General features: G+C 39.9%; 1 protein-coding gene across 2 annotated transcripts in view; it reads left to right on the top strand.

Moving 5' to 3' along the window:
• The first annotated feature begins 1,039 nt into the window (after positions 1–1,039).
• The window catches only part of CLVS2 (clavesin 2), an 80,071-nt gene continuing 61,741 nt past the window's right edge, over positions 1,040–19,369 (top strand). The window contains exons 1-3 of one of the 2 annotated variants that reach the window (XM_027551087.1): positions 1,040–1,429; positions 1,891–2,827; positions 15,146–15,320. In XM_027551087.1, coding sequence (XP_027406888.1) covers positions 2,439–2,827; positions 15,146–15,320 — 564 coding nt within the window. In that variant the 5' untranslated portion in view covers positions 1,040–1,429; positions 1,891–2,438. Of the gene's footprint in view, positions 1,482–1,890; positions 2,828–15,145; positions 15,321–19,369 lie in introns of both variants that reach the window. The other variant, XM_027551088.1, reaches the window with a different exon arrangement.

The following is a 19,369-nucleotide window of genomic DNA, read 5'->3' as shown; positions in this document are numbered from 1 at the left end:
CATCTGGAAGTTCACGGAGAAATGGAGTAGCCATCATGGTCACAGCCAGTGGAGCTCAGTAGACATTTGTTGCATTGAGTTAATCTGAACTCAGGACCCCATTGGACACTCTATAAGCCAAAAGTTTATAAAGTGACAGGCTCAGTAATACATGCTGTGCTTTGAAAATACAAGGCATTCATTTTTCTCAAACCCTTAGTCATCTTAACCTCATCGGTTCAATCATGATGATTCTAGTATACAGATGTATCAAACTGAGGGAACTATCAAATGCATCTCCAGAAACATGTTTTATTATGAAATGTAAGTCAAAGAGTGCCTGTTTTTCCTTCTTCTGAAAACGGGTCCCCCCACCCCCACCCCGGCTCATTTCCATCCTCTTCCAGAGTTTGAAATATTATTCATATAAGTTCCTCCGGAGGCTTAATCATCAGCCCAATGCTGTGGAACCACTCTGGTCTTTTCTAAATTCAACATTTCTGTCAACAACAAATGCGGAAAGTACAAAATGTTTCCCTACTTCTTCCACATCAAAATTACCTCCTACAGGAACTAGAAAATGTTGTGTCGCTGAATTACCGTCTACAACAGCCACTCGCCGCCGGGCAGCTCAAGGGTCTTGCACACAAAGGGTGAGAAAGGGTCGTGGGGAGGCTGCGGGGCGTCGCTACCCCGCCTGGCCCCGCGATGCCCGTCCCAAGTAGCCGGCCCGGGAGTTGGGGGACCAGGAGCGGGCTAAACTTGGGGCTCGGGATATTTGAATGCCACGGAAATTGCGGTCCTATCCAAACGAGTCAGGGCGAGAGGAGCGGAGTGCGTGCGCGAGCTGAGTGAGTGCTTACGTCGCAGCGAGATCTGTGCTGGGATAATTAGAGAGGAGTTGGGCTGAGCCGAGTCCTCTTTTAGCAGCGGCAGCCGGAGCCGCAGCAGCAGCAGCGGCCGCGGCGGCAGCCCGGAGGGGCGCGTCTGACTTCGGCCGCCCGGGCGCGCACAGGGTGAGGGCCCGGGGCCCGCAGCAGCCGCGCCCTCGGCCCCAGCGGCTCCGAGCGCACAAAGGCGGCGGCTGCCCGCGTGGCCTCCTCCATCCAGGCGGTCGATTCTCGCTCCCTTCCTTCTCTTCTCCGGCAGGCGAGAATGGCAGGGCCGGGTGAGGACCTGGGACAGCGGTGACCCTAGCTCTGGTCTCCCCCCAACCCCCATCCCCCCACCCCTCCCGCGGGGAGAGGAAGCGGCTGCTTGCCGACGATGTGGTCAGGGCTGCTCCCCAGTGCGTCTTCTGCCCGGGTCCCCGCTGCCGTCCCTCTTCTCTGCTCGCTCCATCCCACCGAGAGGAGTTGATGCTGCGATCGCCGCCGCCGCCTCCGAAGCCGCGGCTGATGGATGCCAGGGAGTGCCGCATTGCTTAGCGTCCCCGCCTCCGGGTTTGCTGGTAGGAGCCGGCTGCTCTTTCTTCTCTCTTGCTTTGGGGCATTGTAGAAAAGGTAGAGATATTTAAATTTTATCTTCCACTCCTCTTTCCCACCCTCTCTTCCCCCCAGCCTCGCTTTTGAAACGTACCTTTCCGGAGAGATAGCCCTCCCCCCACCCGCCCCCCTCCACAGCAAGTCCGTTGAAATAAAGGGCTAGAGGCAGGCAGAAGTTGGTGGGGGTGGGGTTGGGGGGGAGCCCACACGGGTGCTAACGCCACCAAAAACCCTTCTGGTGTCTTAAGAGATCACGGTGTATCCAGGAGGGGAGGAGGGAAGGTGCGCTCTCTGCAGTCGCCACCTAATTGGATCCTAATCGTTTTCAACGGAATCCCACAAATGTCTTGGAAATAGCATCTCTGAATAAGTAGGAAAAATAAGCTTCGTTCCCCTCTCTTTCTCTCTTTTTTTCCTTCTGGCAAAGACGCTCTCTCTCCCCCGCCCCGAGCTCAGCGCGCTGAAGAGCCACCTTATTATTAATCAGAATTTCCATCGTTATCCCTGGCAGGAGCATCGTTCAGTAGGGACCGCAGAAGCATCAGAGTGCTGGGGCTGAGATGTGCGTGGGGGTTGTTTTTGTTCCATCTCGGAAGAGAAGAGGACGGTACCAAGATCAGCACCCCCTGTGCTGGGTGCAATTAGGGGTGTTTTGTTAGGAGAGAGAGAGGACAAGAAGAGGGGTCCTGGGCCACCGGAGGGCCGCATCTCTTTGGAGGTAAAGGAAGAGGGAACCAGAGCGGGACGTTGTTTTTAAGGAGGGGTGGGGAAAGAAGTTCCTATCTTTCAGAGAAAAGGTGCAGGGAAGCAGGAGCAACAGGGTAGTTGATTGGACACCAAGACAAATCATTTCCTGTAAAGAAGAGGAAGCAGGCAGCAGGGAGGTCTGGAGGCTGGAGTGTGGTGGTGGCCAGGGCCAGCTTGGTGGTGGGACAGTCAGCAAGAGAGAGGCAAGGCTCAGGAACACGCAGGACAATGACTCATTTACAAGCGGGTCTCTCTCCTGAGACCCTGGAGAAAGCCCGCCTGGAGCTCAACGAGAATCCGGACACGCTGCACCAGGACATCCAGGAGGTGAGGGACATGGTCATCACTAGGCCGGACATTGGCTTTCTCCGCACAGATGATGCCTTCATCTTACGCTTCTTGCGGGCTAGGAAGTTTCATCACTTTGAGGCCTTCCGCCTCCTGGCCCAATACTTTGAGTACCGGCAGCAGAACCTGGACATGTTCAAAAGCTTCAAGGCCACTGACCCTGGCATCAAGCAGGCACTGAAGGATGGTTTCCCTGGGGGCCTGGCCAATCTGGACCACTATGGCAGGAAGATTCTAGTCCTTTTCGCTGCCAACTGGGATCAGAGCAGGTAAGTCCTAAGTGCAGTCTTGTGCTGGGTCTTCTTTTACTCTCCCATTTTCCAGAAGGTATCCTGGGCAGTGTCACCGTTTTACTGCTTTGAGGGTACTGTTTATTTGGCTCTTGAGAAAAAGAGAAACCTGAACTAAGGCAAGAGTTTTTGGTGGCTGCCTTGAGGGGTGGCAGGGGCTTTTATTTTTACAGTTGAAACTCTTACTTCACTAGCACCCTTTTCTACTGGAGATTTAAGTATATCCTGAACCTTATTATTGTGCTGTGTAATCTAAATCATTTGGCTTCTAAATAAAGCTGCTACATTTTTCAGCTCCTGAATAAGTTTACTGTTCTGTGGAGAAATGAGTTTGAGAATAGAGACAACTTTCCCTCTTTCCTCCCTAAAGAAATTCTTGTTTTTTTTTTTCCTAAAGAAATTCTTAAGCTAGATTCATCATCACCACCCTCCTTCCCCTCCATGTCCTCCTCCTCCTTTGCATCTCTCTCTCTCTCTAGCACTGCAATTTTATTTTATTTTTTAAAGAAGAGCCTGGCATTCAACCAATATCAAGTAGCTTTATTGCTTGGGAACTTTTCTGCTTGGTGATGTGTAGATGAAGGAATAATGCGATGTATGTCACTTCAATAAAGAGGAAGAGTTGTCCCCTCTGTTGCTGAGTGTGCTGCCGACACCGAATAGGAAGGCTGACTGGTGTGGTTGTTGTACACCTGTCACTAATCTAAAGAATGTGTTTCCTGTCTGATGTGATTTTTCATCTTTTGGAAGGAAGTGAAAAATGTTCAGATCTGTTAGTTGGTAGACTTTTTTGAGCTCTCTGTCTTTTTAATAGAGGAGAACTAATATTCTTATTTCATCTACATGACAATAGAAAATAACAGACAATGACTTCTCCTTCCTCAGTCGGGGGAATTATTTTCTTAGATTGAAAGATATAAGAAATTATAAAAGACTCTTGTTGGAAGGTAGTTTCAATTAAGTTCAAAGTTAAATAAATTTCATGAAACTTAAAAATGTTACCAGAATTATGAATAATAGGAAGCCTATTACATTAAAACATCAGTGTATATTTAGTTCTGTGAACCGTGATTTTTGATGCATCTGGTTAGTTTAAACCATCTCTGAAGCAATTTTAAAAGACTTTATAGTTACTGGGAAACCTTATAGATCTTATAGATGTCCTATGGCTTCTCAGAGTCTTGGGATCTTAGAATGCAAATTAATATTTTTAACAGGTGTTTAACTCTTTGATTGGTCTCCTATTCTCTTTAATTTTAGGTTGAGAACTACTCTAATTCCTTTTTAGGTAAATAAAAAGATAAATTACTACCTGAAGAATCATAAAGCTAAGACACTCATTGAAGGATTTGGCCGTTGAGGTGAAATGAAGTTCTCTTTCTGTTTGTTACTTTGGTTATTTATAGAGATTTTACTCTGCTTTTTATCAGGTAGCAAAGTTGAAAGTCTCATGAAATGCCATCTTTGACCACAATTTCTCTTTAAAAAGTTTTTATTTCATCTAAGGAGTACATTGAAGATTTATGCAAACCAGTTATTGTGTAGATCAAAGTCGAAAAAATTTATTCAAGAAAGAATCTAATATTTCATATGTCAGTTAGGCAGGAACTTAGTTTATTGAGCTACCATGGAGTGGGAGCTGTGGAAATGGTATGTTTAAATATGTGTCAGAGTCTGTTAAAGATATCCTTAGGGAGGCAGATAGCCCTTAGAGACATAAATCTACATTAGACCTATTTTCCTTTATTTTTATAAGTGATCTAATATTCACATTGATTTATAAACCTAATTAAGTTGAAAATCACTTGTAGTTCTCACCTATATGAGAAGGTGATTATTCTGGATTTACTAAAGAAACTATGTTTTAGTTGTCTATCTCATGCTTTCATATAAAGTATAAGTTGCTAGTAATCAAAATATCTCCCTAGAAATCTACAATGGGAGGGGACTTATTAATTGATATATAGAATTATTTCTTTAAATCAACATATGTAACATTAATGTATATGGGACATTAAAATGAAAAGCTATGTCCTGTAAAAATACCTTACAGGATCTATAGACTAATAATTGTGAATTCTATTTCTAAGGTTTAAATGAATAGGTATGATCAACTAATAATAGTACTTCAAGGTCAAAATGTATACATGGTATTTAGAGCTTGTCTAAAATTCAGTTGAGTTTCCTCCTCCTATATTCTTTTAAAAAAGTTCCCCCTTGCTTCTCTTTGCCTCCTGCCACCCCCATCCCAGATCTAAGTATACATATGGAGCTCGTGGTAAATAACCTACCTGCCAATGCAGAAGACACAAAAGACATGGGTTCGATCCCTTGGTCAGGAAGATCCCCTGGAGGAAGGCATGGCAATCCACTCCAGTATTGTTGCCTGGAGAATCCCATGGACAGAGGAGCCTGGAGGGCTACATACAAAGGGTCACAGAGAGTTGGACATGACTGAAGTGACTTAGCAGCAGCAGGGCATAAACAGCTCCATCCTCGTATCTTCTGTGAAGCTTTATCATGGGGACATGTGCATAAGGACTGTCTCTGCCCTGCTCTGAAACCAGCAGGACAGCTGCCTTTCTGACAGTACCAGGGTGTCACCAGCCCTTTTCCTGCCTTCTGCCTGAATCCTTTTCCTTCCTTCACCATACATCTTCAGGGCTTATCTGACCTGACTCCGACAGAAGTTTCTGCCACCTTCCCTCGATGTTTACCTTGTGATTGTTCTGGTAGCTGGATATGCCATGTGCCGGGTTCTCTTGCTCCCCATCCCTCCCCTGTTCTGTGAGTCAGGTGTTCTCCCCTTCCTGCTCTGATCCCTCCAGCCCAAACAACCTGGGTCCCTGGAGAAGACTGCACATCTCAACATAATTCTAGCCATCTTCCTTGAGTTGTTCAGTGAGTTGTCTGGGTTTCAGTAACTTAAAAAAAAAAAAAAAAAAAAAAAAAACAGTTTTAGAAGAAACAGAATTGTTTTAAAGAAAGAATAGGTGGGAATTGATCAGGGTTACATAGGGAAATTCTAGAAATGAGGTAGAAGAAAATGCACCCTCCCCTTTTATTTCCAACTTCTCAAAGGGGATAAGCAAAATATTCTTTGTAAATTTTGAAAAACTTTGTAAAGACCCATGAAATAATTGATCTGTATAACAAAAAGCAAAGACAAAACTAAGCTTTGTATTATAACAGGACCTAAACTAGAGTTAATGTTCAGTATATGTTTGTTGAGTTGAATTGAATTATGCATTTTCTTTAAAAAAAGGTTTCTAAGTAGGAAGTTATCTGATATATACTTTCTCCTATATTAAATTTTTAGGACAGTTTTCTGTGCTTCTCAGGAGACTGGAGACAGTAAATACATGTGAGATGGTGACTATAAATAAAATAGTCTCTTCCTACTGCAATATAATGCAGGTCAGTTTCAGGTTATTGCAAATAACTGGACCATTTCCAAAGCCTTTACAAGAAATATGGAATCATCAGTAAGACGAAGGTATAATATTTACAGTGTGCCCACCTAATAAAAATAAAAAAATAATCGAAATGCTGAAATGTCAAAATGACTTTCAGCGTGGTTGTGGTTCTTTTTAAAAAAACATAGAACAGGTTCAGATGATTTATTACATTTATTGAGCAGGCTATCCTTGGAAAAGATTCACATAATCTTATCTTCTTTCTTTCAAATTGTCCACCATAATTTCTGAAAGCAAAAGTAGATTCCACGAAATTAAAAGCGATTGAATTGATACCCTGCAGCACGATGATGCAGTAGTCCTCCATGCCTGACATGGTGTCTTGCTGTCCTGAGTGACAGTACCCTGCTTCACGACTCAGCAATACCTTTGCATTTCCCACCTGATTTCATCAACAGAATGTGATGATAATGTACCAAGAAGCTAGAGCAGATTACACTACCTTAAGAAAGGAAGTTTGGAATGAAAGTAGATTGTGCTCTAGACCCTAGAGCGTGAGAGCAGGTATCTGAGAGGTTGAAATTCACTGGCATGTAGTGATTGGGAATGTTCATGAGTAAATTGTCTCACCCAAAACATAATGATAACATATATTCTGATAATTGGCCTGTAATTTGTCAGTTAGCCTGCAAGTGGTATGTCACATTTGTTGCTGTGGTTTAGTTGCTAAGTCATGTCTGACTCATTCCAACCCCATGAACTGCAGTGCACCAGGCTTCCCTATCCTTCACTCTCTCCTTGAGTTTGCTCAAACTTATGTCCATTGAGTTGGTGATGCCATATTTAATCCAGCAGACAACCATCGATTTGGAATCAGATTAACAACCACTAGAAAACAATTAAGTACAGTGAAGTTAATGATTCTAATATAGTGGCAATTCAGAAAGCACTGACCGTCTTGCAGCATGTTTGGCTTGTCATAATGGACATTGATTATCACTTTTAGTACTGAAAGTTTGAAAGGGCTGGAAGACTGATTGGTGAGACCATGCTAAGATCCTCTAACCTGTCCTGGAATTTGCCTGAAAAATGTGCTATTGTCAGTCTGTTTGTTCCCACAGTATGGCTTTTTCATACAAAAGAAAATATACAAATGGCCAGCTGTTTGAAGCTGTAGTTTGAATTATGATTATATTGTAATTTATTGGGCTTCCCTGGTGTCTCACATAGTAAAGAATCTGCCTGCAATGCAGGAGACCTGGGTTCGATTCCTGCATTGGGAAGATCCCCTGGAGGAGGCCGTGGCAACCCACTCTAGTATTCTTGCCTGGAGATGGACAGAGGAGCCTGGTGGGCTACAGTCCATGGAGTCCCAAAGAAAATTATTTGGCCAGCCTTCAAAATGAATGAAGATTATGATGATGGTAGCTTAAATTTTTTTTAAAAATAGCCATAGACTATACATATTTGTTTTATTCTCAGCTACAAAGCTTTACTATTCTGTGAAAGTGCAATAAAATAAAATAAAATAACTAGAAATAGATTAAAATAGACAAGCAATTAACTAGATAATTACAGAGAAACAACTTTTACTTGGTAATTTGCAAAAAGCAAGCCAAAAAAGAGGTTTAAATTTTTGGACTGATTTTTTAAGTCTTCCTGGCTCTATTTACTAAAGTATTTAAATATTTCTCAACTTTTTGTTTCATGGTAGGGTCAGGATTCCTTAACTTCAAAATCCTAGAGGCACTGCTGTGCTGTTTTACAGTTGATTTTAAGATTGTGCTCAGTAACTCAGTTGTGCCTGACTCTTTTGTAAACCCATGGGTTGTGGCCCACCAGGTTCCTCTGTTCATTGCATACTCCAGGCAGGAACACTGGAGTGATTTTCCATTTCCTGTTCCAGGGAATCTTCTCAACCCAGGGATTTGAACCCACATCTCCTGCATCTCCTGTATTGGCAAGTGGATTTTTTACCACTGAGCCACCTGGGAAGCCTGATTTTTAAGATTAGGTCAATCCTAGAAATGACAGGTATGGATTCCACGAGGTTTCTGTCTCAGCAGAGCTTCTGTATTGCTTCCTTATAGGGATGCTCTTTAAATAAATATTCTGGGAACTGCAGCTTATTTCAAAATATGCCCTTGGTTCATACCATGAAAAATGAAAGAGAAAAATTATTGTCCTGAGAAATGTTATCAAATACTGGAACAAATCTCTGAACAAAATAGGACAGTCTCTAAAAACTAGGACAATTATGCAGTAATTAGAGAAATAACCCTGAAATAACAGCAATGACCAGGAGTGCCAGACTTCACTAGGACCTTGATTGGGTCTGGCCCAAACCAGGCCATTTTCATGTTTCAAATATGCAACTTTAAACAAAGTTGAAAAGAAACAATGGATTTGGTGTTACTATAGTGCTCTGAATGGATGCTTCAAAAGAAATCTTTAAAGATATTTTAAAACATGAGCCAACAGTTAGTAAATTCACAAGTTATCCTTAGTAAATTACTATATTTCCTCCATTCTGAGAAAAAGATTGAGCTCTTTTAAACCACTGAAGGCAGGTATATATGTGTATACATATATAAATATATATATATTAACAGTTAATATAGTCATTAACATAGTCAGTGGCACTCTTGATGTGAGGGAAAAGATGTCCTTGTGTGTTGGCTGGATCTTTACAACATCAAGTAAACTGTGTGAATAGTACTTAATTCAAATCAGTGTTTTAAAAAGTATACTTTTCCCCAGAATTTGCTACATACTTAGAATTTTAATAGGTGCTAGGGGCGAAAAAAAGACACATAACACATTTGTCCTACCATCAAGGAACTTACAGCCTCTCTGGGAAGAAAAACATGAAAAGCTAAATGACTATCAGAGAGATAGTGAGTGTTTAATGAGGATACTGCTGCTAGTGCTGAGAAGTCCGGGCAGACGCGGTAGCAGCCTGCTCTGCGTTGTGTGGAAAGAATGCCACTTGTTTGGGCAATGTAATTCAACTTTTACTTTTTCATTTTAATTAATCCATTCATTTTAAAACACTTTTATACAGTATGCTATATTGTAGTGTATGTCATATTTTATATATATTATATACAATATTTTATATATATATATACACAGACACATATATATATACATGTCATATATTTTATATAACGTATATATTTTATATGTGTCAGGCACTATTCTAAGCACTTTATAAACATTCATTTATTAAATCTTCTTCACAATCATGAAATAGGCCCTGTTAATATCCACATTTTGCAGATGAGGAAACCGAGGCACAGAGCAGCTAAGTATTTCACCCAGAACTGTACAATGAGTAAGTGAATTGGTCAAACTTGTTTTGTGTGTACAGATAGTGAACCAACATAAATCTGGGAAAAAAAACAAATATATCAAAAAAAGCAAGCTCTGATAATTAAAAAAATCCATCTATGGCTTAGAAAATCTTGATTAAACATCAGAATGTAGACAATTAGGCACAGAAAGTTAAGTTGGTAGAATAAATATTCTTAAGACAAAGACTGTACTAAGCAGCTAAGTAAACAGAGTATTTTGCCCTGAGGAAGAGTTGCCTTTCCAATGTTTGTATTTTTTTTCCAACACGACTTCATTCTGTTTTATTTCATTTTGGTGGCAGTAGGTGCACATTTTTAAACTTTTTTTTTCCAAAGAAAGACATTTTTCCTCTGGATGTTTCATGTCCAATTATTTTCTTGTTCTCACTCACCTATGTTTCCATAGCAGTAAATTCTGGAAAACACTCAGCAAGGCTGAGACAGCTTCATATGCCTAGTGATGATGTGATGATTTTGGATTTCATATTGCCTCCAAGGTTTGTAGACTTAGCGTCTTCCCATTCTGACTCAAGATGTCTTGATGTTTTCCTTCTGCCAAAGCCCCTTGCTGGGACCAGGCTGGAGCTGCCCTGATACCTGGCCTGGTGCCATGTTGGTATCGACTTTCTGATCCTTCTTCTGATGTACATTATGCCACTGACACATAAAAACACAGAACAGCTATTCATCAAACTCTGTTCTAGGTCTTGGCACCGTAAGGAGTGGAGAGCTCTGTGGTGTCAGAAAAACCTAGCTTCTCATCTAGGCTTCCAGTTTTACTCTTACAGTGATTTCAGAAAAACTCTAAATTCTCTGAGACCTCCTCTGTGTCTTTATCTTCAAAATAATAGGAACTAAGCCATGCACAGAGACTTTGGGCTTATTTTGAGATTAAGATAATGCTTTTGAAATTGCTTTGGAAATCTTAAATGGTTACACAGATAGAGATATTATTATTACCACTCAGTAATATAAAGCACCTTGATGGATTCATCAACTTTAGCACCAATGATACCCCAAGGCATTAATGAAGGTATTCTGCTCCTTTGTCTCTCCCTGTACCACCTTTCTAACACAAGTGCTTTAGACATTGGGAAATGTGGCTTAATGAAAGCTGACGGTTGGGGGCAGCCTTAATGAAGAATTTAATAATGGCTGATTGATTTAATGACCAAGGCAAGCTGCTTGCTGTTGTGCTGCTCAATGTGATGCCAAGATGCTGGTTTTTCCATGTCAGGCTAAAGAAAGGGCTGGAGAGTAGGAAGGAAATGACCTGTTTGTGATTTGTGTTGCTCTTTGCACTGATGGTCAGCTCTAGTAGGGGATGTGACCTTGTGAACCCCAGGAGAGTAGCACAGGCCAGGAAACTCCCCAAAACCTTGCAAGGTCAGAGGCAGGAGAAGAGGCTTTTTTTTTTTTTACATATTGTAGCAGCTTTGATTTAAGAGCAATGGTTTACATAGTCCCAAGTTGTAAAATCCCTTACTGGTGTCATTGTTTCATCATCTCCAAGTCGATTTCGGATGCAGACTTTACCCGATGCTGCTTTGGGAAGCTCAGTTAGGAGTCAAGAGCTCCATTAACATGTTGGTTTATTGTTTATGGCTTTCTTTCAACATAGAAAGGAAGAATAGCAATGGTGGATCTACTATAATTGGGGTGTAAACCTCAAACATGAGCTTTAGAAATACTTACTGTAGTAACATCTAATTTGTGAAGTACAACAGTTAGAAAACAGTTTTAACAAGGATAATGAAAGTCAGATTCCTGAAGACAGAAAATTCATAAAATACTCCATTTCTTCAGAAGATATTTTATGGACTTTGGCATGTAATAATGTTCTGCTTAGGAATAACCTGCTGAGCTGCTAATGGTAGTAATGTGACATGTTTGACAACAGAGGATCGGAACATCAGGAGTGGTTTTGACCTGCCCTTTGAATGCCGTTATTAATAGCTAGAGTGTTTTTTATATTTCTTCTATTAAATGTATAGTATATAATGTATACTTCTAATAAAAGAAATATAAAAACACCCCAAGCTAACTGCATTCAAAGGGCAGGTCAAAAAAGAATCCACCTGCCAATGCAGTAGATGCAAGAGATGAGGGTTTGATCCCTGAGTTGGGAAGATCCCCTGGAGGAGGAAATGGCAACCCACTCCAATATACTTGCCTGAAAAATCTCATGAACAGAAGAGCCTGGAGGGCTAAGGTCCATGGGGTCGCAAAGAGTTGGACATGACTGTGTGATTGAGTGCACGCACAAACACACACACACACATTAATATAATTTATATAAAGGTCATTTAATTCTCTTTTTGGAAGAATATATTAAATTAAAAAAAAAAACATTGGTTAAATTTACTCTATTGATAATCCTGGGATTTACCTTATTTTATTTCCTTTGGAATAATGATATGCATGTAAGTTTTCCTCTTGATTTGACACAGTTTTGGAAAACCATACTTAAAATGTGTTATTTAAAATAAATTGCCTCTTATTTTCAGCCCTTACTGGTGTCATGGTTTATTCTTATTATATACAGTGCATCATTCTTTCAAAGCTGATTTCAAATTCAAGTTTTACTTAATGCTATTTGGTATTCTTACAGGAAAATCTAAGAATGATCATAATGGGAGGAAGTTCTAAGTTGGATTGTTCTAATTTTTAATTTTTTCAACCGTTATTATTATGAATTTCAAAAATTAAAGTGAGTATTTTTTTAGAGGGGGCTCTAAGTTTTAACCAAGCTTCCTTGGTGGCTCAGATGGTAAAGAATCTGCCTGCATTACACGAGACACAGGTTTAGTCCCTGGGTTGGGAAGATCTCCTGGAGAAGGGAATGGCAACCCACTCCAGTATTCTTGCCTAGAGAATTTCAGGGACGGAGGAACCTGGTGGGCTAAAGTCTGTGAGGTTGCATAGAGTCAGACATGACTGAGCAACTAAAACTTTTCACTTTAAATTTTAACCAGAAATACAGTCTTTCTGCTCCAAACTTTTCAGTCTGTGTAAGTTCATAGGGGTTCTGGTCACAGTACTGTGTTAGGCCATTATATTTAAAAAGGAGATGAGCCGGCCATGAAGTGACTGATAAAGGTGTTCAGTCATTCATATTTTACAGTTTTAAAGACAGATAAGTGGCAGAGCTCTACAAAAAGTTTTATCTTATAGACTTACATAGTATTTGGGGAATGCCATATCCTTGCTACTGCTAAGTCGCTTCAGTTGTGTCCGACTCTGTGCGACCCCATAGACGGCAGCCGACGAAGCTCCCCCGTCCCTGGGATTCTCCAGGCAAGAACACTGGAGTGGGTTGCCATTTCCTTCTCCAATGCATGAAATACATAGCCTGTATACTTTCCAGAGATTTAAAAATAGTCTCTTGATCTTTGCCTTTAACAGTAGCAGTAAGCTATCTAAAGATTGTCTTTACTTTTTAAGTAAAATTTACAAACAAATATTCTTTAGTTCTGATTACACCCTGCCTAGTGCACTGTGAGTGTGGTCACCACTACAGTGAAGAGTGTGCTGTGTGTGCATTCCAACAAACCCTTCTTGAACACACTGTATACTTAGCATTACTCACATGCTCTCACCTGAATCATATCTTTGACTTCCCTTCCTATTCCCCCTCCTCTCACCTGGCCACTGCCAGTGAGTTGCTGTGAGATAGTCATAGACACTCTCATTTAAGGAACTCAGCCTCAGAATGATAAGTCATTGACTTGTCCAGGGCCACACAGCTAATGAGGAACAATGAAGAGATTCCATCTTGAAGTCTTCTGATACCAGGCCCTTTGCTTGATTAATGCTGGGACCCTAAAGAGATTCTATTCCAAACTACTGATATTACAGATGAGGAAATGAAGCCCAGAAAAAGTGAGAAATTGCCTGAGGTTTCACTGTTAATTTTTCCTTCCTTTCTGAACTACTACGCTTTCTCCCTTCTCCTCCAAATGTTTTTAGAAGTAAAAATAGAACTGCTCCCTCACATGTGCTCATTGTCTCAGACGTCTTCCTGGTGAGCCCATCACTTCCACTAAATCCCAATGATTTCAACTCCCAATCCACCCCCCCCACATCCCACCTCTCCCCTCATATCAGGATCTCTTTCTCTAGCTTTTCCTGGACACCTCCACCTGAACGAGCAAAAAAGTAAACTTGAGAGCAGGGTGCTAAAAAAGGAAAATTGTTAATATCTTCCATAAATGTACTAATTTCTCTTGAAATGCAGGGCTTCCCTCTTAGAACAATTACCTCGTTTTCCTCTCAGCTCTGATTGCATTACCTCCTTCACTTCTGTGAACAAGGGATTGATATGCCTTTGGTTCTGGAATTTTCAATTTTGGGCTTTCTACTGAGTTTGAAATTTACTTTCTCAGATGTTTACTTGATATATCTTCCTGGGTATACTACCCGTTTCTCAAATACAAGCTATTCTATTCCAAATTCTACATTTCCAGCCATCCTTAACAGCATCCTTTTTTTTGCATTATTGATTTTGATGAAAGATTTTACCATTTGATAAATGGTAAAACCTGAAGTACCATTTACTTTAGATAGCTTACTGGTACTGTCAAAGGCAAGGATCTGAAACTAGAATCTGTGTCATCTTTTACTTTTCCCTCAATCTTAGCCCCCACATCTAATTAAGTATTAAATTTTCACAAGTTTACTTCAAACATACTTGTCAAATTTGGCTTCTTTTCTTCTTACTTCCACTGCCTTTGTTGAGACAATGCCGTCGTGTACAATTAGTGTCTTTGCACTCGAGCTCTGTTTTACAAGAAAGGAAGAGCATTTATTGGATTTTTACAGTGTGTCAGGGACTGTGCTAAGCTGCAAGGTAGAAAAAGATAAAGACTCAACTCCTGAATGTGGGTGGCTTGTGTAATAATAGGCAGATACATTTTCCCTTATATTTTCATTGATTTTACTGATTTTCCTTTCTTTCTACCCATCCCACCTTTCCTTTTTTCTTTTCTTTTATCTTTATGATATAAACTCAGTCCAAGTAATTAAAATTGGTTGACACTTTCAACCACAACTGTTTACACATGGTGTTGTTTATTGATGAAACTCCTTCAAATCTCATTCTCAAATTGTCCACATGTGAAGATATGAAATGTCAGTACTTTTAAAAGCATTCCTGAACTATTTAAAAGTACCATGCCTAGTTTTTAGGGAATAGTACATTTGCTGAAAATGAGATTTTGTAAGGTTATAAGAAGGCCTGCAAAGAAAGGAAATGATTATAAAATATGAAACAAACTGTAGAATTTTCAAAAGCATTGGAATTTGTTTTGGTAGAATGCATGTTAAGTTCTAATATGTCCCCTGAGTATAGTGAATAAAGTAAATTTCATCTTAGAAGATTTGTAAACAAAATATTTTCCTTAAGCTTTCTGAGGTATTTTAAAGGCAATTTTTAGTATGCTAAAGACATTCCATAGTTTCTACAAATGGTCATTCTACATTCTACAAATGTCAGATTTAATGCAGTACTTTTCTGTTGCTGATAGGTACACGCTGGTGGATATTTTGCGTGCCATCTTACTTTCTTTAGAAGCCATGATTGAAGATCCTGAGCTTCAGGTGAATGGATTTGTTTTGATCATAGACTGGAGTAACTTCACCTTCAAGCAAGCTTCTAAACTGACACCAAGCATGCTGCGCTTGGCTATCGAAGGCCTTCAGGTAATGATTTACAGATTGCCGAGTTTCTCAGTCTCCCGTGTTTGGCTTATCTCTAGTAGAGTAACAGGATGTCTTACTTAAATAATAATAATAATTAAAAAACAGTTTTTAAGCACAAACACTGAAACACTAACAAGATAAAGGATCATAGAAGAAAAGCCAGAAGATGTGGGCCTTTCAATGAAGGGAATTTTGTGGTACTTGGCAAAGCCCTCACTATGTCTAAACGTTAAGTGGATGATGAGCTGAGATTTTTATCTTGCTCATCAGAACGAAATCTGGACTTTAATTATTAGCTATTTAGGTTTTTGTTTCCCTTTCTTTTTCTGTGTATAGTTGTTAATTAGCTAAATGTTTGCTTCATTATTACGTTTAACCTGGTGACTTTGGGGGATGATTAGCAATATCTTCATGTGGTCCGACAACTGTTGGAAAGCCAGTCAATCAATATGTATTTTCATGCCTAAGATGTGGAATCACTGTTTTGAATTACTTCTTTAGACTTAATTTGGATTTTTGTTACTCTTTTTTTGTGGAGGGGCCATCATGTGGAATTGACATAGGAATGGTGCGTCTTCCAGTGAATGACATTTACCTGGTTGCAGATTATGAAATAGAAAATCAATTATTATTTAGTGGCATGTTATAAAGCTAATATTGAAAATTTCTTTTTAGCTTTTAGGATGTCCTTCTTCTACTCTCTGCTGTCTGCTACTTTATATATAATATTTATGGAATAAAATTTAAATTCTTAAAAAGATTTGCAAATTAATTCTTAAGTGATGTTATTCAGTAATTATTCTTAGTGTGTTCAACGTGCATTTTAGAATTTTGAAGCAGTTAAATTTTTGTAACTTTTACCAATGAAAATATCATAAAATAACTAATTTTATCTTTGTCATTCATTAGGCCAGGATGGTAGTTCTCTTTAAGTCAAATAACTAAAATTATCTAGAGCTTTCAGTTCAGTTCAATTCAGTTGCTCAGTCGTGTCCAACTCTTTGCAACCCCATGAACTGCAGCACACCAGGCTTCCCTGTCCATCACCAACTCCTGGAGTTTACTTAAACTCATGTCCATTGAGTTGGTGATGCCATCTAGCCATCTCATCCTCTGTCATCCCTTCTCCTCCTTCATTCTTCATAATAATTTCTGACTGTGTCTAAAGGCACCTAAAGTGATGGATGATGACCCCCTAAAATAGGGTCACTTTTCCAAGCAGCAGGGCGTCCTAACCAAATTGAATTCACAGTTTGGGTTTTGCCTCTGGAGTGAATAAAAAACTGATTTTTTTATATGAATATGTTTTTCCTGATGCAGGCTTCTTGACTTGCTCGTGGTGAGTCAGCCTTGCTGCTACCTTATCTTGAACAACATTTCCTTTTTAACTCCATAGAGATAGTTAATATGAGTTGGAGAGAGGGCAACACTTGGAAATGTGTATATCAGGTAGAATCAGTCCTAATTCTGCCCTATTGCCAGCAGCATGTAAAGTGTTCTTCACAGAAGAAATTAGTTACCGCCAGCATATTGCTTAACACAGAATGGTAACTTAGCCCTTGATTATTGTGATTCCAGTTTCGCTGGCAAGAAGCATAGGCTAGGCCTTCAGCACATGAAGAACTGGAAAACATATTATTTCCAAAAGATTGAAAAAAATCACCTCAAGGATAGGCCTAGTATCTTGCTATTTACTAATATACACACTTTACGGAGTCATTTAATAGTAATAAGTCACCACTGGAGAAAAAAACATGCTTGGGAGCTTGTGCATATTTGGGAGCTTCCCATGACTCATGGCCCCAGTTAGGACTTTTTAAGTGCTGAGAGTCAGCACAGCAAGAGCTACAGTCAGATTCAACGTCTGTGCTTGTGTCAGAGAGGGAAATGGTCCCCTCTCCCTGCAGGGATCTCTACTGAACTTCCTTGTCTCTATCCAACATCACTCTCCCAATTCCCTTTCCTTCCTACCAGGACCCAGACTGCATAAGCAGGCTTGATTCCTCCTGGTTGCTGATTGGGAAGCCACTTAAAAGAAGGGAACTCCTCCATGGGAATAAATTTGACGTGTTACTACTTTTAAACTCAGTTTTTCCTTGGTTCAAATTAATTTCTTTTTAGTTTAATCTTTTTTTTTGGCTGCGCTGGGTCTTCATTGCTGCATGCGGGCTTTCACTACTTGTGGTGAGCCGGGGGCTATTCTTCACTGTGGTAGCTTCTCCTCAGATTGATTTTAAATGCTCCATATCTATATCTGTGTCTGTGTCTATATTGGTATCTGTAAACAATGGTGATTCTGAATAGGAATGTAAGATGTGCTAAAAATGTTCCATTGTGACATGTGCGCTTTCATATTCAGTTTTACATACGAAAGTAACATTTTCTGACTTTTCTAATTAAGACTGTTTTATTTTACATTTACTATGTGAGAAATACTATTGTATAATGAAACATGTTTCATGCAGAGCTTGAATAAACTTCTGAGATAACGTAAGATCATAAAATATTTGAAGTAAAGATACATATACACAATTTTTGATTGTTAAACACAATTATCACTATCACTAAGATCATCACCACCACTACAATAATAAACCCCTTCCGATTAACCCAATCAGAGAAATTAAGAGGTAAAACTATTTTTAATAACTCAATGATCATTTATATCATGCTATCATCCTGCTATAATATTGTTACTTTTACTTGTTGTTTAGTTGCTAAGTCATGTCCAGCTCTTTTGTGACCCCCCATGGACTGTAACCCACCAGGCTCCTCTGTTCATGGGGTTCCCAAGCAAGAATACTGGAGTGAGTTGTCATTTTCTTCTCCAGGGGAATTTCCTGAAACAGGGATCAAATGTCTCCTACATTGCAGGTGGGACCACCTGGAACACCTACTTTATCAAGCATAAAATATATCCTGGAATTGAACCCAAAGTAAGAAAAGCTATCAGTGGGTCTAATGCCAGGGAGGAAACTTGTTTTAATGATGTATATTATTAATGAGATGTTGCTATGTTTTGAAGAGGGCCTATCTCTCACCCTTTTGAGGGGACTATGTAACCTGTCTACCCTCACCAATCCCCTTTTTTCTCAAGTATTTTGAGTGACTCAACTGGAGATAGCACCTTATACTTTGGATAAAATATGTAGGCTATTGCTATAATATCCACCCCTGTTCACAGTACAAGGCTATAGAGGCAGACAGACCTGGATTTGGATGGCAGCCCTGCCACATATCAAATATTTGAGCAAATTACTTAACTTGTTTGGATGTCAGTCTATTCATTTATACTAATTTTAAAGTATTAAATTAGAAGTGATACATCTTGCACCTAGCAGGTGATATTAATGATCAAAGTAATTGCTGTGGATAAGCTCATTTTTCAAGTGGCATTTTTTTCTGGATGTGTGCTGATTTTCTCACAATTCAGTGACTACCTTGACTGTGAAGACTTAAAGATGATTGACTTTGGGAATCTGAAAAATATCATACTTTGTCTTAAATGCTCAGATTATAGATGCTCAGATTACATTTTTAAAAAATCGCTTCACTTTGTGGTTAAATAGCATCTAGATATTTTCATAGCAGGTGCCAAATAATATATTTTTTCTTGTTGAAAGCCAGGCAAAAAATGAGGTTTTTTTCACCTGGTAAAAATTAATCTTTGTTTCTTTAGCCAGAAGCTCCAGCACAGTTGGAATGGTGGTGATTGTAGAGATAATTTTGGCCTTAAGGGATGAACAAGAGTTTGCTAAGTGGGTAAGGGCAGGAAGAACAGTTTGGACAAGGAAACTTTAGGGAGGTAATTTGAACAAAATGAAAGTGAAGTCACTCAGTTGTGTCCAAAACTCTTTGTGACCCCATAGACTGTAGCCTACCAGGCTCCTCTGTCCATGGGATTTTCCAGGCAATAGTACTGGAGTGGATTGCCATTTCCTTCTCCAGGGGATCTTCCCAACCCAGGGCTCGAACCCCGGTCTCCCACATTGTAGACAGATGCTTTACCGTCTGAGCCACCAGGGCTTACCTCGTGGCTCAGCTATAAA

This window comes from Bos indicus x Bos taurus, chromosome 9 (assembly GCF_003369695.1).
Source record: "Bos indicus x Bos taurus breed Angus x Brahman F1 hybrid chromosome 9, Bos_hybrid_MaternalHap_v2.0, whole genome shotgun sequence".
NCBI classification, from domain to species: Eukaryota; Metazoa; Chordata; class Mammalia; order Artiodactyla; family Bovidae; genus Bos; species Bos indicus x Bos taurus.
Note: the sequence above shows the minus strand (reverse complement) of the source record. Positions and strands in the feature narration are given on the sequence as shown.